Raw genomic sequence first — 21,224 nt, forward strand, 5'->3', positions numbered from 1 at the left:
CAATCAATAAGATTGTCCAGTAAATATATTTTTTTTTATTAAGTGAATGATTAAAAAAATTATTGAATACATACATTCAACGTTTTGTATGCTGATGATTTTCTTTTGATGTGGTATCGAATAATACCTGACCATGCTTGGAAAAATCTTCTTTTGATTTAAGACTTTTCTTTTTTGTTATTACATGCCTATTTTAACAGTTTACATTCCCCCGCTGTGGTACAAAGTTCTGATTCTGAAGTAAAATGGGATTTAGTACAAAAAATAAAAATATACAGACGTACATTCATAAAAACGTCCTTCTTCCCGTGACGCTTTTTGATTAACGCATGACGACATAATGTACTCTCTACTCTGATTGGTCCTCCGGAAAATGAAAATGACATTAACAAAGATGGCGCTGGGCGACAGAGAAAAGTGATGAGAGAATAGAACAACAAGCGATAGAACTAAAAAAACAGGGTGCATTTATTTACCCTGTGCGACTTTTTTTTAATCAGAGCTCTATTTGATCATCGGTACACAGTACAGCAACTGTCGAGGGACCGCACGGGTCTACAGATATATAATTATTCCGCTAACTGTTTGCTAACTAGCTGCTAAAGTAGCTAGCGTAGCTAACGTTCGCATAACTGCGGAAGAGAAGCTCGAAGTACAAACCGACGAGCTGTTTTATTATGATCAGGCGACTCTCCATTTGATACATTCACTGTCCTTGATAGAGTTTGCATCACATTTAACCCAGGGGTCGGTCGGAAAACTATTATCAGATCAGGAAAGCTGAAAAAGACGAGGAAAGGCGTCATCTTTGCTGATCTGACGCCATGGCTCTCTCCACTCTTCAGAGTGGACTGACGGGGATTCAGGTAAATGACATGTGTTTATATTATAAGCTAACTTTCGGAGTCAAGTTTGTTTGGTTCAGAGCCAGCCGACATTTTACTTTACGGAAGTTTAACTCGATGCCTGTTAACACATGTATCTACGGGAACACTGTATCGTTATCAAGATGAACACTATCTCTTGTGGTATAATAAATGCACCTATTTGTCAAAGTCCATTATGAACGAATGTGATAAGAAGCCTGACACCTTGTTTAATCGTGTGTTAAATCTAACGTGTACTGAATGACTGAAGAGCTGTCAAACCACAGGTATTCAGTCTATTCAGGCTGAGTTTACTCCTAATTTATTAACATCATTCACTGTAGGCTAAAATGCCCATCACAGTTAAAGCACAAGTTGATACATCCAACTATTTAGTCCATATTCACTGTTTTAATTTGACCAACAGTGCAAAACTGTTAAGTATACAGTTGATTCCAATTTAAGGCAAGGGAAATAACACATGATCAAGTTGAAGTAGCTGGTAACATCCATTGTGTGGCCTTTCAGTTTAAAAAATGCTACACAATTTTCTAAATAGCTGCCTTCTTTAACTGTCATCAACTGAACTGACGCTTCACTGCCAGTACTTGGTGAGTAATGGCATGAGTCCTGCTTGTCATCTGTTACAGAGCACTCTACATATCACACATATTGGTATGAAAGTCACTGTCATTGTTGATTTATCTGCGGATCACTTTGTCACTCAATCAATTACTTGTTTGGGGCATGATACCCCAGGAAATAGTGGAACCCATTCCATTTAATGCTACAACTAATGACTTTATTATTATTATTATTATTATTATTATTATTATTATTATTATATTAAATACAATAGTAAAGACTCTACAATGATATTAAAGCCTGTCTTCCAGTTTGAGAAGCTGAAACCATTTTGAATGACAAACTAATTAAATCATTAATTAATTATGAAATAGTTTTCATTTAATAATTGATCCACACATTAAAGGGGCTAATGATATCAGATGACCTCTTATAACATAATCAGTTTACTATCAGAAGAAAATAGTTGATTAATATTATGTTGGTTGACAGGTATATTAAATGAGAGAATAAGCTCTAGTTTTGAGATTGCAGTTGTTTAAGAAGGTCATTGTTGTGTTGGCTAATTGTATTTCCGTTTTTTGATAGTATTGTGTTCAATTTAACATATATGTTTTTAGTTGAACCAGTCTGGCCTGTTTGAAGACTTGACATGAAGTAGACCACACTACATCCCATGTAAGAATGACAACCTTGTATGGCGACCTAACCAGTCACATGCATGATTATTCTATTGATTGCACACAATACTACTCTTTCTCTTAAATGATGAATGCTTCTTTAGCACATGCACAGACAAACACAGGTTCAGAGGAGGAACAAATAGACCTGAGGTTACTTTTCTTAGAAGTGTTTGCACTTGGGATGTGGTGTGTGTATGACGCCACACTACTCAGTTGTGTGTTTCAGATGGAGAGCATCACAAACATGCTTTTAGAGCGAGGTTCAGGCAGCTTTAGTTGTCGCAGTAAACCTGCTGACTGTGGATATGGCAAGTACATTCCCATCATGTGTAGTCCGTGGTCGCAGCGCCCTTGTTGTTTTTCCCATTGTTTCAGGTCAGCCTCGACATTATAATTTTCACCTGGATGACTGACCACACCAGTGTTATGATAGTATTTTGGTGGTGTTGTTTTATTCTGTGCCGCTCTGTCTCTTTGTTGTAAAGTCCCTTTGCTATCAAATCAGCAGCCACCTCTTTGCCAATTTTTCAAAGTGCAGCTGCTCTTCTCCCCTTCCATATAGGTTTGACCACCATTAGCACTTTTACAGGAAACTGTTCTCTGGGGTGCTGTACAACATTATACTGCACCAGCCAACAGATCATGGTCTTAGTGCTAGATTACCTGGAAAATCAAACTCTGGGCTTAATTGCTATAGTTCTTTATTATTAAAGCTACTGCAACATTTGTTTCATTTACATTTTTCAGATAATCTTCATAATATACAGTGTGATGCAGTATTAAAAATGCTACTCTTTTTCAGAAGAGACTGTGCATTACATTTGTCTTAGAGATGTTGGCAATGCAAACACGAATAATTGTTCTGCATGAAGTGAAATTGAACCGGCCAACATGAAGACCATTACACTCTCCCCGGTGCTCCGTGGGGAAATAGGCCATTTATTTCAGTCAATAAGTTAGGGTGTAGTCCTTCAGTTTCTGTGTAGCCTGTGTGGTGGAGGTCATTAAGCTAAGTTGGGTTTGTTTTACATTATCTCAGGATTTAAGTGTTTCTCACAGCCACACAATCTGCTCTGAAAAGGCAGAAAGATATTAGAAAGAGTTTGATTTGATTGCATCGTGGAAAGGAACCAGTGGGTTTTTAGCTTAGCCCATACCGGAGCATATCTTGATCTCTGTTGTATTGACTTTCACCATTCTACAATCATTTCGATAAATATATAAATAATTATAATGGCATACCTCCGGTTGCAACAATGCATCATAGTTTGAAGATATGTTGCTTGTATGTTCAGCTGTTGTCCTGTGTAACAACCAGAGGTGGGAGTAAGTCCTACATGTGCAAGTCATGAGCAAGTCTCAAGTCTTGACCTACAAGTATCAAGCAAGTCCCAAGTCACTGTGGTGAGAGTCAAGCAAGTCAAGTCATTCGAAATTCTGATGAATAAGCCCAGTTTCCGCATTTAAATCAGTTAAAAGACAGTGGTTATGAAAATGGATTCAACCCACACTATGATCTTCAAGTCCAAGTCTAATGTAGCTTAAACTTAACGTTAGCTTTCTAGCTAACACAACACATGCACGCACCTTTCTCTGTGGGGTTTTTTGTAGTGATGAATGAAGTTGGATGTTGTGGTGGTCGTGTCACTGATCTTTATGCTGCAGACCCTGCATTCCGCTGTTCTCTTCTTATTACCGTCATCGACAACATAATCCTTGAATCCAAACTTCACTATTTTTGGAGTAACGCTAGCCGCTGCCATGTTAACTGAGACTCCTGAGTCTGACTCGAGTCAAGTCATGTGACTCGAGTCCCCACCTCTGGTAACAACGACTAGAAAACTTGTAGTGTTATCTCCGAATACATGTAAACCTTGTCAGTCACATTTTGTTCTGTTATTAAAATGCGCTCTACTTTCTCTCCCATCCTTCTCTCTGTCACACAGAATTTCCATGCTGATCCAGAGGAGTACTTCACCAAGATGGACAGGATAGGGAAAGGCTCTTTTGGGGAAGTTTTCAAAGGCATCGACAGTCGGACTCAGAAAGTTGTGGCCATTAAAATTATTGATCTGGAAGAAGCAGAGGATGAAATAGAAGACATTCAACAGGAAATCACCGTTCTCAGCCAGTGCGACAGTCCCTTTATCACCAAGTATTATGGATCCTACCTGAAGGTAAGCTGTGACCTCAGGGATAATATCTTATTCAATTTGGGATGGCCCATGCTCCAAATAAATCATATATGTCAGTAGCAGTGGTTGCGTTAGACTTTTTCGTTGTCCGTCATTGTGACGGACAGGATCGTAACATTTCCGTCATAATCCATTATTACCCGTCATTTTATTTTTCATGTTTTAATGATGAGATGAGACATGTGTGGTCACTTTTCATGTCAACACAAACATGAATGATTTATTTTTTCCTGCACTGACAGCACAGCAGAGGGGGGCAGAGGCCGCTAAAAACACCACGACCATTGTGCCTAAACAGGCAAATATGAACCATGCCATCCTTTTTAAATGAGACGATTACAATCCAAATATGAACAAAACATTTACAAGAACAACTCAATTGACCTGCTGTAGCCTGAACGCTGATTTCTGCATCGTCGTGCATCCTCGGACAAATGCGTTACTCATTTTAGCTTTTCTACAGATGTCGCAGAACATTTTGCCATCTCCCCTCCTCAGCCACTTAAATGTACTGGCTTGTCCTTCATCCTCCACCAATCCCTCTTTTCACCTCGTTTAGTCACACCATCACAACTACTGGGCTTATTAAAAAAGCTTCAGACACTCAGCTGCCGTGACATTTTGCGATTACTAAAGCCGGTTAAACAACGAGGTAATCAACGAGGTCAAAAACAAGACTAGACAATAGCTACTTAATATACTCACACTCGCCACCAACTGGACAGGGGTGTGAATGACTAAATAATAGTTAGAGACTACAGTAGAGTACAGTAGATCGCCCTCAGTCGACCTGGCCACTAAGGATGTAATATAATGTGGGCCGCTGGTGGACATTTTGGCGCTGTTCCGAGTTGTGTTCTAATCTGTCAAAATGACGGACTGCTTTCAGATTTTTCCGTCATTGTTAGAAAAAATCCGTCATTGACGGAAAATATTCGGTTAACGCGACCTCTGGTCAGTGGTGTGTTCTTTCAAGCAAGTGTGTACAATGTAGGTCAATAAATAATGCATATGAACGATGGAACAAGCATTTCCTGTGTAATATCTCACAGATTGCTGTTGAACAAAAAGAACTAGGCCAACGTTGCTGTGGTATATGTTGTAGCTTGAGGGCTTTTAACAGTGCGATCTGTAAGTATTTGGACACTGACATATGTTTTAGTTTTTTTCTCTATACTCTAGCAGATTTTTTGGGATTGGAAATCACAATTAGGTCAATGTGTTCAGCTTTAATATCAGGGCGTTCATGTGTAAATGTAGTCAACAGGGAAGGAATCATCGCCTTTTGTAGGCCTATGCATAAGAAGAAAGAAGCTTAACAGTTATAGGAGGACAGATCTGGTGACATCATGTAAACTACAGCAGAGCTGGAAGTCAGATTTGTAATATCTCTGTATAGTCAATTCGATTTTTAGTCAGGCTACATGTGATGGTGCTTAAGATGTCTCGATTTTGGCCTAATTCAACCCCCCTGACAATTGGAGAATGAACTCATTGGTCATTACAAATTAGTAACACATAATGAGGGGTCCAGATCCAGTCTTAACCCCCCATATGAAATATGATAATATTCTGTTGTGTGTGCTGTGCCATTATTGCAGCAAAAACATTGGTGAATTGTATTCTCATGTGCGTGTTGCAACCTGATTTATAAATTGGTTTCAAAAGTCCTGTAGTCTGAGCCCGGCTTTAGAGTGCCTCTCACAGCGTTTACAGTACTTAACAGCAGTAAGCAGAGAAGTGGTGGTCCATTACCTCAAGTTATGCTGCAGGCTGAAGCAGAGAATTAAGGCTTATTTGTGCGTACATAAGCGTGGTATTTGTGCTGTTTGTATGTGTGTGTTTACATTTCTTACAAACTTTAAAGTGGTATTGTTGTGATCAACAGTTTTCTAGTTCCCATCTTCTTTCTCAAATCAATACCCTTGCTAGAGATCACATAGGAGAATCAAGAATTGTTGCCAGTATAGGGAGATTTTCTTAGTGCTTTTGCTTTGTTTTGTGTTTTTTCGGTTGATGTAGTTTAGGCTTTTCTTTCTGGTCATACATCTCCTGAGAAGTCACAGGCATAGGATGTTACTTTCAACCCCAAGAACTTCAAAAATGACCCAATTTCAAATTGTTTTGTTGTAGGTGTGTAACGGTTCACAAACATTTTGGTTCGGTACGTACCTCGGTTTTTTGGTCACGGTTCGGTACGTTTTCGGTACAGCAGAATTTTTTTTCACAAAACAAAACATATATATATTTATTTTTATTATTATTAAACTGTGAATAATGTATTCACTCAAATAAATACAAAATATAATAAACATTAAGGTGCAGCATTTCGATGAACTGAAATAATCTGTATTTGAACTTTACTACTAGTACTCATAAAACATAAACTATTAGTTTTGGGTTTTTAATTATTATTAAACTGTGAATATTCACTCAAATAAATACAAAATATAATAAAATGAACATTAAGGTGCAGCATTTCGATGAACTGAAATTATCTATATTTGAACTGTACTGTACTAGCACCTAAGCAGCCAGTTTGACATTAGGACTTGCTTGTCATTGTATTTTCATGTTTTTTTAAAGAAAGATTAACTTGTCCACATTGCTCGCCGAAAGGGCAGATCTGCTGGCACTAGCAATGTCTCCTGCTGTGGAGAACACCCTCTCAGGACAGAGGTAGCAGATACAGCGAGGTAGCGCTTTGCTAACATGGAAACATAAGGCTATTTGGCGTTTGTAATAGCTTTGGCTCGGTCTGAACTTTTTGCGAGTGGTGGAGGCTTAAATGCTAGTGGGAGTTGGGTTTGCACTTCAGTCTTTTTTCTTTTGGTACCGGTGCTATTCACGTTCGGGTGATGCGTTTTCAAGAGTGTGCAAGTTTGATGTATTGCCAGCCACGTAACCAATTTTAGTTGAACAATGCAGACAAACAGCTTTGGTTCGGTCCACCTGTCTTTGTCCGTCATCCTTGTACGTAACTGCGAAACCAAAATGTTCCCAAACCGGAGACTTCAATGATGCTGGAGGATTTTCGAGCTCAACTTTATCTGCGTTCGCCATTAATTTTCGACAGTTCCTCAAATTACTGACTACATTTGAACGTATCCCTCTGACCAGCTCTCATAGTATGCCTCTCATCCAATGAAATGACCTGCTCGCTCTGACGCGTTGAACCCAATGTGAGCAAATTACTCTGAATGCTGCGACGCAGCACCTGAGATTACTTCCAAAAAGTTGTTCACGTTCTCAATTTTTTACGTTTAACGTTATATTCATTCGGTACACTTCGGTACACACCTTACAACGCCGTGCGTAGGATTCACGTGGGAAGGTTGCTTATGTAGTAGAAATCCAAAAAATAGGTACAGAAATGTTCCGACATTTTCCGATTCATCAAACATTGCGTACCGGGGAGGAAAGTGCGCTACAGCACTTCCTACGCCGGTTTCCCTTTATAAATCACAATCGACTCGAAATGCGGTGCAGCTTTTACGGGCTTCACGTAACGCCCATATTTGCCTATAAATAGTCAAAGAAACGCCCATTCATTCATTCAGACTGACTTTATGAAGAAGATCGCAGGAAATGACGACGGAATAGCTAAAAAAGACATCTCACACCGTGCAAGATTTTGGTTATTTTGGGGAGGTGGAGATAAATCATATTGATTGGTGGATGCAGTTTGAACCAGAGTAGCAGCATGGAGGTCGGATCGTCACCAAAATAAATAAATAAATGGTCTGAAAAAGGTTAATGACAAAATAAATACACATAGCCTTCCTCAGGCAGTGTGTTTGTACCAGGGACAGGAGACACCCTTGATGAGAGACTGTAAGAAATGATCGGGGAATCCCTCCGGAGTGGAGTCATGACGACTGGATCTGAATTATGTTTTCGTATTTGGTGGTTTGTGTCCCAGCTGTCGATCAGCTGTGCGCAGCGTCTCCACTGCAGCAACTCTATATCCACCAGTTAAAGGAAATACAACTAATGTGTTGTTATATTAGCTGTACAATTTACCACATATGGTGTTCTTAGTTTCCGAACCTCCTGTGTTTTATGAGCGACTTATCAAGTCTTAGCAAACGGCATAAAACATGATTAAACATGGTAGTATATAAAACCATGCTCGTACAACCTATAGAAATGCAAAACCGCATCATTTATGAGAAAACATTTCATAACATTAACACAACGTATTCGAGGTGGTTTTAAATAACATATCCGTATTTATTTATTTCTCCAAGTTATGTTTTTGTGTGCACTGAGGAGTCTCAAACAGGCATTTGTTTAATCATTTTAAGATTGGCTTTAATCAATCAGTTTGAAAATGAATTCTTCCTATATGATAAATGAGGGTATTGTTTCCACATATTTTACATTACATTGCGTTTAGCTGACGCTTTTATCCAAAGCGACTTACAATAAGTACATTCGACCAGGAAGACACAACCTTGAAGAAAACAGAATCCTATAAGTACATCAGGTTTCATAGAGCCAAACATTTCAAGTGCTACTCAACTGGCTTTAGATAAGCCAGTCCTTTATTAGTATATAAGTGCTCTGTTAGCAGTTCTTTGTTAGTAATTCTATCGCTCGAGGTGGAGTCGAAAGAGATGAGTTTTCAGTCTGCGCCGGAAGATGTGCAGGCTTTCTGCTGTCCTGATGTCAATGGGGAGCTCATTCCACCATTTTGGAGCCAGGATAGCAAACCCACGTGTTTTTGCTGATGGGAACTTGGGTCCCCCTCGCAGCGAGGGTGCAGCGAGTCGTTTGGCTGATGCAGAGCGTAGTGCATGCGCTGGGGTGTACGGTTTAACCATGTCCTGGATGTAGGAAGGGCCAGATCCATTCGCAGCATGGTAAGCAAGTACCATTGTCTTGAAGTGGATTCTAGCAGTTACCGGAAGCCAATGAAGGGAGCGGAGGAGCGGAGTGGTGTGGGAACATTTAGGAAGGTTGAAGACCAGACGAGCCGCTGCATTCTGGATGAGCTGCAGAGGTCGGATGGCACATGCAGGTAGACCAGCCAGGAGGGAGTTGCAGTAGTCTAGGCGTGAGATGACGAGAGCCTGGACCAGAACCTGCGTCGCTTTCTGGGTCAGCTGGGGACGTATCTTCCTGATGTTGTAAATCGTGTATCTGCAGCAACGGGTTGTAGCAGCGATGTTTGCAGTGAAGGACAGGTTGTTATCGAGGATCACACCCAGATTCCTTGCAGTCTGGGTCGGGGAAACAACAGAGGTGCCGATGTTGATAGTTAGGTCAAGAGAGGGACAATCTTTTCCCGGAAGGAAAAGCAGTTCAGTCTTGTCAAGGTTGAGCTTGAGGTGATGAGCAGACATCCACTGAGAGATGTCAGCTAGACAAGCAGAGATGCGTGCGACGACCTGGGTCTCTGAGCGGGGAAAGGACCGAATTAATTGGGTGTCGTCAGCGTAGCAGTAGTATGAAAAGCCATGCGGGCTAATGAAGGGATAGGGTCCAGAGGACAGGTGGTAGGGCGTGCAGAGGTAATGAGGGTAAGAACCTCACTTGGAGAGAGAGAGGGGAAAAGGAGGTTAGTGTGTGGGTGGAAGGAGGGTCTGGTGACCCAGCGGTGAGTAGAGGTGAGTCAGAAAAAGAAGAGCGAATATCATCAACCTTTTTTTCAAAGTGGTTAACAAAGTCGCTTGACAGAAGTGGGGAGGGGCTTTGGGAGGGTCCAAGAGGGTGGAGAAGATGGAAAATAGTTTTTGGGGATTGGAATAGGAAGATTGGATCTTATCTTGAAAGAAAGTGCTTTTTGCCTGAGAGATCGAAGCAGAGGAGAGCCTGATAGGTTAGGAGGTCGTCACGGTGTTTGGATTTCCACAGTTTCCGCTCTGCTGCCCTAAGGACGGTTCTATTAGCACGCAGTGCGTCATTTAGCCAGGGAGCAGGAGGGGACTGACGAGCCTGCCGAGATGTGAGAGGACAGAGAGAGGATGAGAGAGTAGAGAGGAGAGTTTCTGCAGCAGAGTTTGGAGGCACGTACCGAATAATTTCGGTACGTGTACCGTTACACCCCTATTTTGTTGTAATCCTAAGTGATAGTTGTCTGATTGGTGGGTACTGTACATAGCAAACAGGAACTGCTAGTAGCTAGTTCTATATACTTTAATGTAGCTTAAATGTAAACAAATAACATTTATAAAACGGAGCGTCAGGTTGTGTGCCCCAGGCAACATTATATTTTCGAAATAATCTGTGTGCACCTGGAAACCTCAACCCACAAGCGTAGATTCCACATCCACAGATCTATAGTTGCAGTGAGTGACAGGTGTTGTTTATTCTCAACATTGCACTTGTGCAGGAAACAGGTGCTGCACAACTGAATCAGACCGCTGACATGCTTCTAGTGTTTTTTAGTGCAGCTTTCACTCCAACTAAAGTCAGCCTGTAGAGGAGTGGGCACCCCAAGGCAATGCCTACTTTTTAAACATATTGCTATACAATCTAATATTCCTTTTCTTTTTTACGAATTGAACCTAAGGTTTAACACAGCTATGATAATTGAATTTACAACCATAAACCAGTCTGTTGTAAATGTTAAAACGTTATAGAATATTTTAGAATGTATAGCTGGTGTCGCCACTAGGGATGGGAATTTGAAAGAAAATGTATATTCGAATATTCGACCCCCAATAAAACGGTTAACTGGTTAACCGAAATGTATATATCCTATACAAAATAAAAATAAATGTGAGTCAAATCTTTTTTCAAAAAGAATTTTTTCACAATTATTTTTTTTAAATAGTTTTTATAAATAAATAAATACATGTTCAAATAAGTATAGAAACCAAGTCGAATTTGTCAAATTTATTGAACTGGTGATATAGGCCTAGCTTTCATGCTTAAAACATTAAAAACCTACAACAGGGCCTATGCACAGAATGCAGCTATTCAATAGGCTACTCATTCTTGTTTAAGAATATGAGCATGTCTACATGCTCAGGGGAGAGGCGGGTGCAGAGGCGATTCACAATCAGGCCAGCTGTAGAGAAGACCCTCTCAGCTGGAACGGAGGTTGCGGGTATAGCAAGGTATTCCTTCGCCAGGACACTGAGTTTTCTGTACCGTCCTTCATTTTTCCTCCACCACTGTAGTGGGTTTTCCTGTGGTGGGATGCCCGGCTCATTGAAATAGAGTTCCACTTCATTATGGTCTGGGTCTTGAGTGAAGTACTCCTCCCCAAACAGGGTGTTTAACGACACGGCCCGTGTGTCGGAGCCGGTCGCTGCTGCAGCTCGGGCCGGCTGGTTCTCGCTGTCTGACTCTGTTGCTGTGCTGGTGTCCTCAGCCTCATGGCCACTAATTCTGGTATCATTGGTGGTAGCACTGGTCCTCCTGTCGGGCACTCGCCTCTACATTTCAGACAGGATTTTCACGATCTCCGAGCGGAGAGTGCGCTACAAAATGCAGGTGTTTGTGTCGGGGATCCAGCGCACTTGCTATATACACGGGCTTCTTGCCTATCAGGGAAATAGAAATAGCAAATATTTAGGCATATTTATTATTTATGCCTAATATTGTCGATTCAATTAAATATTCTTTCTTACTAATTATTACAATAATTACCTGCTGAGGTGTCGTCTGATTCTGGGATTATGCGCTTTCTCAGTGAGGTTGCAACAGCCTCCTTGAACTCGCCAACCGCTCGGGACTCTCCAGGGATGGACATTAGGTGCCTTGTCAACAGGCTGTTTGTTACAGGCTGTTCCAAGCTGATGCATACATGGGTCTCGCTGCAAAGTGCTGTGATTGCGCATTTGAGAGACTGGAGTGCGGGCAGAATGTCTTCGATAACCTGCCAGTTCTGATCTGTGAGTTCCAGGGTCCTTGCGTCGTTCTGTTTTGTAATGGTCCTGTCTGAAAGGGTGGCAGACACTGCCCATCTCTGCTCGTGTAGCCTTTCAAACATATCACAAATCGAGTTCCATCTCGTACGAGAGTACTGAATGAGTTTATGTTTGGGGAGATTTTGCGCGTCTTGTTTTTTCTTCAGGCCAGCGGTGGCTACAGTGCTGTGATGAAAATGTGATACCAGTCTCCCACAAGCTGCCACAACCCGATGTACACTGCCCACTTTAAATCCATTGTTGATGGCTAGCTGAAGCGTATGAGCGTAGCAGGGTACAGACTCCCAGTCCGCAATTGTGCGATTAGCAAGCACCATGGCATTATCATGGACACATGCGGTGATTTTATCCGTTAAACCCCACTCTTCAGCAGCAGCTTGTAGCTGAGCTGCTATGTTCTGTGCTGTGTGTCGTTCGTCTGAACTGCGTGTCTGTAACACAGCACTTTTCATCTCCCAGTCATCAGTGAAGTAGTGGCAGGTGATGGTCGTGTATGATTCTGTTGTGAGAGCGGTCCATGAATCGGTGGTGATGGCTACTTTTTCTGATTGACTAATGTCCATTTTCAGCTTTTTCACACCCTCTTCGTATTTTAGTTCAACCCTGGAAACAATAGTCTTACGGGTGGGCACCCTATACTCCGGTTCAACAAAGTTCATGAGTTCTCGGAACCCCTCTCCCTCAACGAAGCTCAGTGGTAGCATGTCCTTGGTTATCATTCGGATAATGAGGGCTGTAATTCTCTCTCTTCTTGCGGGGTCACAGTGCCGTCTTGCGCTGGTGAAGGAGGTGATGAGTGGCTGCTCCTGTCTTTCACTCTCGGGCTCCAAACTCACTGTTTTATGTTTTAATTTTAAGTGATTGAGCTAGTTGACTTATGATACACAAGTTTAACTTTGCATAGTTTGCACTCTACACCGCACTCACTAACCTGGTCGAAATGTTTCCACACATTACTTCTTTTTGACGCCATGTCTGTCTCCGTTGTTGATTACCGGCAAAACAAAATCTCTCCTGTCAAAATGTTTTTGAACTTTGCCGCCACACACGGCTGCCAAGCAGCGCTTATTGTTGTTTAAACTGGCCGCTTATTGTTGTTTAAACTGGCCACTCATGTGTCGTGAGTGTTGACGGGGTGGGGGAGCATGCTCATGAACTGTTATAAGCATAATATGAGGTTTGAGTCTGTGTGATCTGCATGTAGGGAGGGGCAGCAACCATATCATTAGCTAGAACCAGCGCCACATATGCGGAGAAAAAACACACCTTTAGATTAGCTATGGCACTGTCGTATACATTGAATTATTCAATTTGATAATATGTAATCAATTTAGGCACCCCTCCAAAAAAAATATATATATATATATATTCATAACTCATATTCGAATACATGAATAATATTCGAAAACCTGAATAATTTCGAATATTCGATTAATCGTTCCCATCCCTAGTCGCCACTATGTTGCTGTATATTATGTCTTCTTTCCACCAAGTGAGCAATGGAGCATTTCATTTGATGTAACAAACAAAAGGTTGAACTCAGCTGTTGACTTAAATCTGCATATGTTTTGGGCACATCTTTTTATTTAATTGTTTTTATCAAACACTATCCGACTAAATTCCTGTTTTTATTTTTCAGGGTACAAAACTATGGATTATTATGGAGTATTTGGGTGGAGGATCAGCCCTGGATTTGGTAAGTCTATAGCAAAATAAAATCGATGGCCTTTCTTAAGATGATCACAATTGCTTTGCCATTATGACAGTTCTCTGATGTGTAAAAGCTGAGCCATGTATCTTTCAAAGATGGACCCAATGTCACCTTTTCCTCCTCTTATTTCTCCCTTCCTCTAGTTGGAACCAGGAGCCCTGGATGAAACGCAGATTGCCACAATTCTGAGAGAGATCCTGAAAGGTCTGGAGTATCTGCACTCTGAAAAGAAAATCCACAGGGATATCAAAGGTTAGACTGGCTCCTAGCATTGCTCTGTTTTAGCTTGTCTTGTTTATGGTTTAATCACCAGCTGAGTGTGCTGTGTGTAATCAGGCCCAAAAACCTAATCATGGCTGTGGAAGTTATATTTGTATCCGTTTGCTTTGCTTTCAGCCGCCAACGTGTTGATGTCAGAACAAGGCGAAGTGAAGCTGGCTGACTTCGGAGTGGCGGGCCAGCTGACCGACACCCAGATAAAACGAAACACATTTGTTGGTACTCCTTTCTGGATGGCACCTGAAGTCATAAAGCAGTCGGCCTACGATTCAAAGGTCAGAATGATCTCAGCTTTTATTGTTATCACAGGTTGGAGTACGAAAGCCCAAATCAAATCTAGTTTTCTGTAGACAATGCTTCAATCGACGACTACATTCTTAATGGCGAGACATTTTAACTAGTGCTTGGCAACCATTAAAATGTTTAATCGAATCAAATATATTTGCCACTGCCAAGGCATTAACGTTTTATCTAGTTTGTTATAGAATAGGCACATTTGCAGCATGTGAGCGCTGCAGCAGTCTTAGCCCCGCCCCAAATGCTCTCATTGGTTGAGACGTGTGCTGACGCCCATCCCAAGCCAATACTGATCAACATCCCACCCCTCCATGGTTTGTCTGTATGTGTATTCAGAGCCAGTAAGCAACAGACTTTCAAAATAGAATTTAACTCTTAAACTGTTAATGTGCGATAACATAATTGTCGGTGTTAATAACGCGTTAACTTGCCCATCTGGAGTCAGGGGAGTTTTCCATTGGACTAGTCAGTGAGAGCAGAAAGACAACAGGCTTATTCAAATGTTTGTCGAGTTTATATTATTCAGATCAACACATGACCTGTGTCAAAACTCCTTTAGTGATTCTCAAAGGGATGCAACATTTAGTAGCGATTTTATAAAAATGATTGACATACTTCATGTCGTGAACAAGATAGGAAAGTGAGCTCATGTGAGAGACCAAGTAAAACCCAAACTGTGCTCTGTAATAAAAAGGTGTGTTTTGGCCCAAGGCCCTGATACCTGTTGTCCCACCCGGTGTGTGTGTGTGTGTGTGTGTGTGTGTGTGTGTGTGTGTGTGTGTGTGTGTGTGTGTGTGTGTGTGTGTGTGTGTGTGTGTGTGTGTGTGTGTGTGTGTGTGTGTGTGTGTGTGTGTGTGTGTGTGTGTGTGTGTGTGTGTGTGTGTGTGTGTGTGTGTGTGTGTGTGTGTGTGTGTGTGTGTGTGTGTGTGTGTGTGTGTGTGTGTGTGTGTACAAATATAATAGTGGTGAAAAACAGAAAAGGGATCTGTCTGAAATAGCATAACATTGGTACAGTTTGTCCTTGTTGTAAATGCTCTGTGTACTGCTGTGTGCTTAAAGACTGTTTCTGTAGACTAGAAATGACCAAATGTGTATTTTTGGAAGAACTGCACCATGAGTCAGTCAACACAACCACTATGCGAGTGTCTAGAGTTTGCAGAGCTTCCTCAAACACACCATGCTGCTTTAGTGAGTCAAGTCATTTCACACAGCACCGGTCAGTGTGTGTGTTTCTGGGGCGAATGTGTGACAATGTTTCTAACATGATCTTCTCTTTGAAATGTCTTGTATTACAGGCAGACATCTGGTCTTTAGGAATAACAGCAATAGAGCTGGCTAAAGGAGAGCCGCCTCACTCTGAGCTGCACCCTATGAAGGTCTTATTTCTCATCCCAAAGAACAACCCCCCGACACTGGAAGGAAACTACAGCAAACCACTGAAAGAATTTATTGAAGCCTGCCTAAATAAGGAGCCTAGCTTTGTAAGTTTATAAATGACTCGTTCATGCTGGTATGAGCAGTAGTACACACAATTCTTTTATATTAAGCTTTACTATGTTTGTTTGCCGTGTTTTCCTTTAGAGGCCAACTGCCAAAGAGCTGTTAAAACACAAGTATATTGTAAGGCATGCCAAAAAGACGTCCTATCTGACGGAGCTGATTGACAGATACAAGCGGTGGAAGTCAGAGCAGTCTCGGGAAGCGTCCAGCTCCGACGATTCTGATGAGTAAGTTGTCTGCACCCATCACCATCCAGATTATGGCAAGGCAAGTTTATTTATGTAGCACATTACAACACTATGCAACTCAAAGTGCTTTACAAAACTCTCAGCATTAAGAAATAGTGGAGAATTCAATGTTAAAAAGCTCAAATAGAATAAGACTGGTTTAAAATACAAGAATAAGACTTAAAAGTGCAATGTGAGGTTTGAATACTTATTTGATTTATTAAAAGGCAGCAGCAGCCTTAAATTAACAAGAAACCTGCAGTTGTATAAGAGATTTATTTTATTGAACCAAAATAAGGAGATTTTCTGTTGCAGCATCATTTAAAATAAAGTATTGCACATGATTGGAATTAAAAAAGAGTAGAAAATACACAATTATCAGAATCAAGTTTGTTGCGTTTACACATACAAGGAATTTGCTTCGGTATCTGGCACTGAACATAAGATAGTTCTATTTTGAGATCTCAAAATTGAAAATAAAACGGAACTAAAAAGGTTAAATATAAAGGTTGACCGTGAAGATACAAATCTGTAAACTCTGACCAATCAAACACTATGAAAGGGCCAAATTACAGCCAGACAATATAAAAAGACAATATAAAAGTAGGATATTATTTACATTTAGTATACAAGAATGGCATATTAAGTTAAATATACATGTACAATGTACAGTGTGAAGGAGTTGGTTTGTTCCAGCTATAAGGAGCTTTACGCCTGAGCAACATTAATAGCACACCAATAAAAAGCCTGTGTGTCTGCAGGGAGCCGAACGGCCAGGCTTCTGGAGGAGATGACTCTGGCAGCGACGACTGGATCTTCAACACCATCAAGGAGAAAGACCTCAAAAAGTATCAGAACGGAGCAGCACAGCATGCTGAGCTGAAGGAGAAAGAGGTGAGGCTACACACCACTGTGGAGGGGAAAGTAATGCAATAGTTGTTGAGCAAGTCTTTCCTGTGTCAAAGGTATATTTCAACTTTAAAATCATCTTTTACAGGTGCAGGAGAGTCCAAAGAAGCCTTTGTCACAAAGCTTATCATCGATTTTCTTGCCAGTGTTTACGGAGGTAATGGCTCTAATAAGTTATCCCAGGTTAAAAAATAATTTGGAAGTTCACTTTTAATTGTTTTTTTTGTTAAATGATGTCCTTGTTGCAGTTGAAAGAAAAGAGCGAGAACCGTAATGGCAAGCCGGAGGCAGCAGAGGAGCTGCGGGAGGCCATTCTCCTGGCAGAGGAGAAGCACCCAGGCATCTGTGACTCTCTCGTAGCTGAACTAGTGCAGAGACTTCAAAGGTAACCAGGGTTCACAATATCTCTTCTCTTTAAAGTATGTATGTGTTCAAATTCAAATGGAACGTTAAGGCCATTTATTGGTCAATCACTCAAAGGCTTTGGTCTACAAGGGAAAAAAGGACAAAGCACATAGGCATATTAAAGTGGCTGTAAAATAAAAACACTGCCATTTGAATGTAGTCAAATAAAATTACACTCAAGCCATTTGAATGTTCTACTCCATTATGACCATGTAAACGGAAACAGGAAGTAGCATGAAGAAAAACGTTTTTAACCCAGATTGTATGACGGTATATGATGTGTTCTTTATTCTGACATCTTGACACCTTTCCGATGTTTGTCAGGTATTCTGTGCCCCAGTCAGCTGCCAGTCACTGAGAGGAGCTCCACCCGGCTCCGCTCTTATTCCCCACCCTGGTGGCAGCAGTCAGATCTTTCCCTCTGACCTTCACAGCCTGGATGAAGTCTCCCAGGAAGGTCTCCATCACCCATTTGCCTGAAGCAAATCCTGGCCTACTTAATGTCTGTTTATATGCTAGCACATCACCAGAGGGTCCTATTAAGGACAGTCAGTGGCCAGCTGCTCTGCTGCTTCCATGACTGCCACCTGCTGTAAGATGTCCCCTCTCAATACCTCCTTCACATTCTTGTTTGTTTTAATGATGGAGTCAGCTCTCTTTCTGCAAGGACTCTTGAGTTATTGGTTTTGGTGAGTTTGTGGCTTTTTCACAAAAGGTTTACACTTGGCATCCTTCTGGAGAGAGTACCTTGCTTGATTAATTGTGTGCATGTGTGTGTGGCTGTGCGAGATATCCTGTGAAATGTGTGGTGACGAGTGGGGTGAAGCATTCTATTGAAAAACTCAGGTATCCTGCTTTAAGTGGATTGGTTCCTCTGGGAGACGGAAAGAGCTCTAGGGTGGTTGTACAGTCTTGTAAATAAGCTAATTTCTACAGATTCATGAAAAAATAATGGAGTGTTTGTAATGGAACCACTGTGTACAAATGGCCAAATGCAAACTGTAGATAATGGTTGTGAGGTAAATATTTTGAGAGACTAAAATGGCCATACATGAGATTGCCTTGCCTTTCTACTTGTTCTTTTGTATATCAGTCTTTGATTTCTCCAGCTGTAAAACTTTTTAAATGACTCATCCAGTGAATGAAAATGTCTGCCCTCTATCATGTTTTACTTTTGATTTATTATATATTTCCTAATTCTCTTTAACTTTTTTGGTTTCACACTCGATGCTGTGCATTTAATATTGTTGGAGAATGTAAAAAACAAAAGGCTGGATCCATGAAGCCCTTGCCCGTTTTGAACACTGGATGCTCTGTTGCCAGCGCCGACTCCACAAGGCGTCGAGTCGTGTCGGTTTGTTGGACATTGCCTCATCCCTTCTTTTTTTGCTGTGTGTTTCGACTGGTTAGACCGACTGAGGTTTCGTCCATTCATTCCATTAACAGGGCAATGTCATCATCAAGTTTATAAAAGCGCAGACTCTGTTGGTCTTCCTAGGAGCTGCACTGGTACTATCTATCTCCTCAGCGTACCTTCAGCTTTAATTGCACTTCAAGTATAAATGCCTTTTTGACTATAAACAAAGTAGCCATAAAACAGTAGCACGAGACTTAAAGTATTTTGCAGGTATGCTGTCCGGGACTAAAAAAAGTCCACCTGAAGTCTCACAGCTTGGACTCATGCAGTGTAATATTTGCCTGGCTCTATCTTTCCATTTGGACTCCTGAGAGGTTTTTCAGTTGTACAGTAAATGCATAGACAAAGATTTCTCAGTAGATAACACTGCTGTCAGATGTACATATTAACATAAAGCCACGCGGTGTTCAGAGACCAGCGGCACTGCTTCTACTTGTGACTGTAGTTTTAAAGGAATGTGCATGATAGTATAACGGTAAAAAGCCTATTGGTTGGCCCCAGCAGTATGCGTTGTAGCACACTGCTGCGGGACTGCAGGAATGTTGAGTCCTCCCGAACAGAGTCGAATCAGCCTTAGAGTATTTGTGATGAATGAATAGTATCAGCTTTAAAATGTTAGATCCGATGCTTTTGTTGTTTTTCTTTGTCCCCTCCTGCTCCTGCATTGTAATGCACATGCAGCAATACCTTTAAATGATAAAAGATCAAATATAATTTATTGAATTCCTTGCCAGTATGATGCATGCATGAACAAATTAAGTCATTTTTTCATCTTCTCAGACTAGAGGAATTTTCACGATTCTTATGAAGTCAGTCAGATGATGTATATATTTTTTTGCTATGGCAATACACGGTATAACATGAAACAGGGCAAGTTAAAGAGAGAATTCAACAGTACGGGAATACAATTGTTTGTTAACTATATGGCTATGTCAGGTAGCTTAGCACAAAGGCTGGAAACAGGGTGGGACAATTAGCCTAGCTCTGTCCAGAAGAAACACATCGAGCACCTTTTTAAAGTTCACTGATCAACATGTTTTATGTTTGTGTGTTTTTATTTGTAAAAACCTGAAGTATAAAAGGATAGTGCGGTAATTTAAAAAAGGATGTGTACTGGACTGTTTCTTGGCTTGGACCAGTAACTTCCTAGAGTCTCAACAAAACTGCAGATGTGTTGCTATGCTAGCTGTAGCTTTATATTTCCTTTAACCCTCCACCAGTAGGCAAATTATAGTATTTCCCGTAATGTCAAATTCTTCTTTTGATTCTCTTATGTTAATGTGTAAAGGAACATTATTATTTTTTCACACTTTGAGTAAAAGTAAAATCAAGAAAAGATACCAGACTCAATTATTTCCATTTTCACTCTTTTGTTCCTTTTTGTTTTTGACTCTTCTGTAAAGAAAATCTCAACTCTTCATTCAAACTTCTCATGTGAAATGTGCCGTGTGAGCCCTCCATCCAAAACAGAGACGCATTCAATACAATTTGCACCTTTTACATGGTCTTTTATGACTCTTTATCTCAAATGTGTGGCACTTTGCAGATTTTTTTTTATTTTATAAATGGTACTTTAAAAAGCTACAATATTATGTCGCAATTACACCCGATTTATTTCCTTTCCCCTCCCTGGTATGTTGATGTATGGCAATAAAGCAGTGTGAACGCCAGGAGTCATTTCTTAGCACAAGTAGGCATATATTCTATTAAACTATTTTTGTAACCCAAAAGAGCGGTATTATGTAATAGAGGGAGTCCATTTTGGTTCTGTGATGTGTTAAAGTTTCAGTAAACACTGGATAGCACTCACTTAAAATGTGCATTTCATTTTGTGTGACTTTGCTGACAGTTTATAGTCCAGTATACATGTTTGCTAATTCAGGGCAGTGCTGTTGGGTTTATTGAAAGTTGTCAAATGATTAAGGATAAAAATAAAAATCAAGTACAAATTTGATACAGTTTTGCCATTGTTTGATTTAAACAAGACCTGTTCATTTTACATTGTGTCTGCATAATATCATCCTTCTTGCATAGCCTAATGTGTTGCTGTATATAGTTGTGAAAAATAGCTACGTTGGCTTCAAAGGTGACCGGTTACAATTCTGTGACGACAACCCTGACTTCAGCTACTAACAAAGACCATGTTCTATCAACCAAAGCAGAATAATGTACATTTAAGAGGGCGATTCCTACTCACACTTCCAGTAAAGTATATGCTATCAATTCATTATTTAAATTTCAACAGCCAATATTGATGAGTAGTTACA

General features: G+C 40.7%; 2 protein-coding genes across 2 annotated transcripts; one reads left to right on the forward strand and one right to left on the reverse strand.

Annotated features, from left to right (window-relative positions):
* The first annotated feature begins 357 nt into the window (after positions 1 to 357).
* stk24a (serine/threonine kinase 24a (STE20 homolog, yeast)) lies at positions 358 to 20,911 on the forward strand. Its single transcript, XM_034109660.2, has 11 exons — positions 358 to 866; positions 4,081 to 4,311; positions 13,852 to 13,908; positions 14,067 to 14,175; positions 14,320 to 14,477; positions 15,795 to 15,980; positions 16,081 to 16,226; positions 16,988 to 17,120; positions 17,224 to 17,292; positions 17,384 to 17,520; positions 17,865 to 20,911. Exons 1-11 carry the CDS (start codon positions 825 to 827, stop codon positions 17,896 to 17,898), a joined length of 1,302 nt encoding a protein of 433 aa, XP_033965551.1. The 5' UTR covers positions 358 to 824; the 3' UTR covers positions 17,899 to 20,911.
* LOC117466437 (E3 SUMO-protein ligase ZBED1-like) lies at positions 11,268 to 13,215 on the reverse strand. Its single transcript, XM_034109661.2, has 2 exons — positions 11,932 to 13,215; positions 11,268 to 11,825 (listed from the first exon to the last, which is right to left on the reverse strand). Exons 1-2 carry the CDS (start codon positions 12,929 to 12,931, stop codon positions 11,725 to 11,727), a joined length of 1,101 nt encoding a protein of 366 aa, XP_033965552.1. The 5' UTR covers positions 12,932 to 13,215; the 3' UTR covers positions 11,268 to 11,724.
* Positions 20,912 to 21,224: the final 313 nt, after the last annotated feature.

This window comes from Pseudochaenichthys georgianus, chromosome 21 (assembly GCF_902827115.2).
Source record: "Pseudochaenichthys georgianus chromosome 21, fPseGeo1.2, whole genome shotgun sequence".
Taxonomy (NCBI): domain Eukaryota; kingdom Metazoa; phylum Chordata; class Actinopteri; order Perciformes; family Channichthyidae; genus Pseudochaenichthys; species Pseudochaenichthys georgianus.